Source organism: Cyprinodon variegatus, unplaced genomic scaffold (genome assembly GCF_000732505.1).
Source record: "Cyprinodon variegatus isolate N-32 unplaced genomic scaffold, C_variegatus-1.0 Scaffold423, whole genome shotgun sequence".
NCBI classification, from domain to species: Eukaryota; Metazoa; Chordata; class Actinopteri; order Cyprinodontiformes; family Cyprinodontidae; genus Cyprinodon; species Cyprinodon variegatus.
The window spans coordinates 236,526-238,811 of record NW_015150876.1 but is presented as its reverse complement, the minus strand read 5'-3'; the positions used below and the strand labels follow the sequence as shown (position 1 = coordinate 238,811).

Here is a 2,286-nt window from a genome sequence, read left to right as displayed (position 1 = left end):
GACTGACCCTCCCTAACATGATCAAATCAAGTGTCTCCATTATATTCAATAATTTATGTGTATTTGTTGTCCCCTGCAGGGCTTTCACCGTTACTGCAGTGGCTCAGCTCTGTGTGCTCGGCACCATGTGGATCTTTGGCTGTTTCCAGTTTGAGAAGGGCACAATAGTCATGTCTTATCTGTTCTCCATTTATGGGAGCCTGTATGGTGTCATGTTCTTTGTCATCCACTGTCTTTTTTCAAAGCAGGTCAGCCATAAACTTTTTTTTTTTTTTTTTTTTAGAAATTAACAAACATACTGCTTTTGTATTTCCACACCTTCAATTAAAAGAACTCAATGTGTTTTCTGATTTTAGGTGAGGGAGGAGTATAAAAACATTATTTCTCGTTTATGCACACCTCAGAAGAGAGCAAACTCCGAGTTCAACTTGTCACATTCCAGTAAAGCTAATGTAAGCATACATTTCACATTTAATTAAATAGTTGGTTGCATAACAAAAAAATAAAAATAAAAACACTCACACCAATGCACCAAACATGTAAATATTATAGTTGGAACCAGATATTTACATATTTAAAATATAACAGTTATTTCTCTTTTTCCTTGGCTGGTATTAAATAAAATGTAACATATTCTATTGTATAGGTAAGCCATGCCCAGAGTTAGTAATTCAGCTGCAAGAGTTTGACTTAAAATAACCTTTATAAAAAAAAAAAAAAAAAGAAAATGTGTTGTTGCTGGAAAAAGACACATCAGATTTAGGATAGACAGCATTAGTGCAATAAATCAATAACAAATACAAGACATATTTGCCTTACAGCACCTAAACTGTCTTTAAAATCTGCTGGTTTTCACCATTCAAAAGAAGTATGTTCACAAAATGACCTACTTTTAATCTAAGTCTGCCAGAGACGTGGGTCATTTCAGGCTTAGCTTAATTCATTTTATTCTACAAACACAACATTGCTATTTTCTAAATTAGGAGAAGTTTTATTGTTTGTTGTTTTTTTTTATTCAAAGGTTTGCATGTATTCCCTCAGTAGTTTTTTTTTGTTGTTGTCGTTACTATGTGACTTTGGCTAAACATTTTACTTCTCTAACAAAAATTTGCTGAAACTCCTTATTCCAGACAGACCTGGTTAACCAGTGCGATGTATCCTCAAGCTTTATGTTCTTATCTCTCAGCATGCTCATTATGTTTTTGAACACAATGTTCTGTCTCCATACCGTAATTTCCTCTTTTTCATAAAGTAAACAAGTCCCTCCTACATAAAACAGCACAGCAATTTACCACTCCCCTTCACATTTGCAAGAAAGTTGTTTTTAAACTTACAGACTTATTCTTTATTTTACTCTATTTGAAAGAATCTTTAGTATAGCCTAGGATGAACATTTCCATTTTTTCTTACCTCATATAATTATAGTTTCAGTTCCACTGTGGTAAAAAGCTTAAGTCAGCATCTTTTTACCTTACAATGACCTTTTAAAGGATATCCATAGGTGTGCCTTCAATAATTAGAAAATCCTAACTGGTTTTAACCAAACTAAATATAAAGTGTAATTTTATTTCAAATATTAAAGAACCCTATTTGTCACTTTATTCAGATTATTTTCATATATGGTTTAAACTATAGCTTAACATTTCTTTTCCAAGACTGGATATTAAATAAACCCAATTATCAAGTATTTTCTAAATTTTGTACAAACCTTCTAACAGCCTCAGACCGTACCTCAACTGTCTTTGGTTTAAATCAGTAATGCATTATGAAATACTGAAGTGAAGTAGGCTATAGTGTATTTTACTCTGACAAAGAAAAGCATTGCCTCATAATGAAGAAATATTTTCATTAATGCATTTTTTTTCACTCATATTCTTTGCTTTTTTATCTTCAGGCATCAAGAAGTACCCAGGACACAGGAGAGTCTCACATCTAATATACCAGAAGCAGAATGTGCCTATTAAAGCTTTATGGCCTATCTTTACACCTTACATGCTTCGTTTTTATGCCAATACTTAAAAAAAAGATTTTTTGATAAAATGTGTAATTTATTTTGAATATATATATATATATATATATAGTTTTTTTTTATCAGCGTTACTAATAATGTAGGCTGATTCATTCAGGTACGTCAAGGGAGATAAAAAAAACAAATGTTTTCTTTTTTCAAAGCTTTGAGTTTCAGAAATATTGATCAAACCTTAAACACAGGAGCAGTGAATAGAATAGAATAGAATAGAATAGAATAGAATAGAATAGAATAGAATAGAATAGAATAGAATAGAA

General features: G+C 31.4%; 2 protein-coding genes across 2 annotated transcripts in view; both read left to right on the top strand.

Annotated features, from left to right (window-relative positions):
• The window catches only part of LOC107093396 (latent-transforming growth factor beta-binding protein 1-like), a 29,700-nt gene that overhangs the window by 5,190 nt on the left and 22,224 nt on the right, over positions 1–2,286 (top strand). The gene's annotated exons all lie outside the window — the stretch shown is intronic.
• On the top strand, positions 113–2,018 carry LOC107093403 (adhesion G protein-coupled receptor E1-like). The gene is made up of 3 exons (XM_015388438.1): positions 113–248; positions 357–452; positions 1,895–2,018. The coding sequence occupies exons 1-3, from the start codon at positions 126–128 to the stop codon at positions 1,934–1,936; spliced, it is 261 nt and encodes an 86-aa protein (XP_015243924.1). The 5' UTR covers positions 113–125; the 3' UTR covers positions 1,937–2,018.

What these genes read in the sequence shown, in the direction of transcription:
- LOC107093403 (XM_015388438.1), top strand. Translation starts at nt 126, where the DNA reads ATGTGGATCTTTGGCTGTTTCCAGTTTGAGAAGGGCACAATAGTCATG. An exon ending in ACTGTCTTTTTTCAAAGCAG is followed by an intron (nt 249 to 356) that starts GTCAGCCATAAA and finishes TTCTGATTTTAG; the next exon opens with GTGAGGGAGGAGTATAAAAA. An exon ending in CACATTCCAGTAAAGCTAAT is followed by an intron (nt 453 to 1,894) that starts GTAAGCATACAT and finishes TTTTATCTTCAG; the next exon opens with GCATCAAGAAGTACCCAGGA.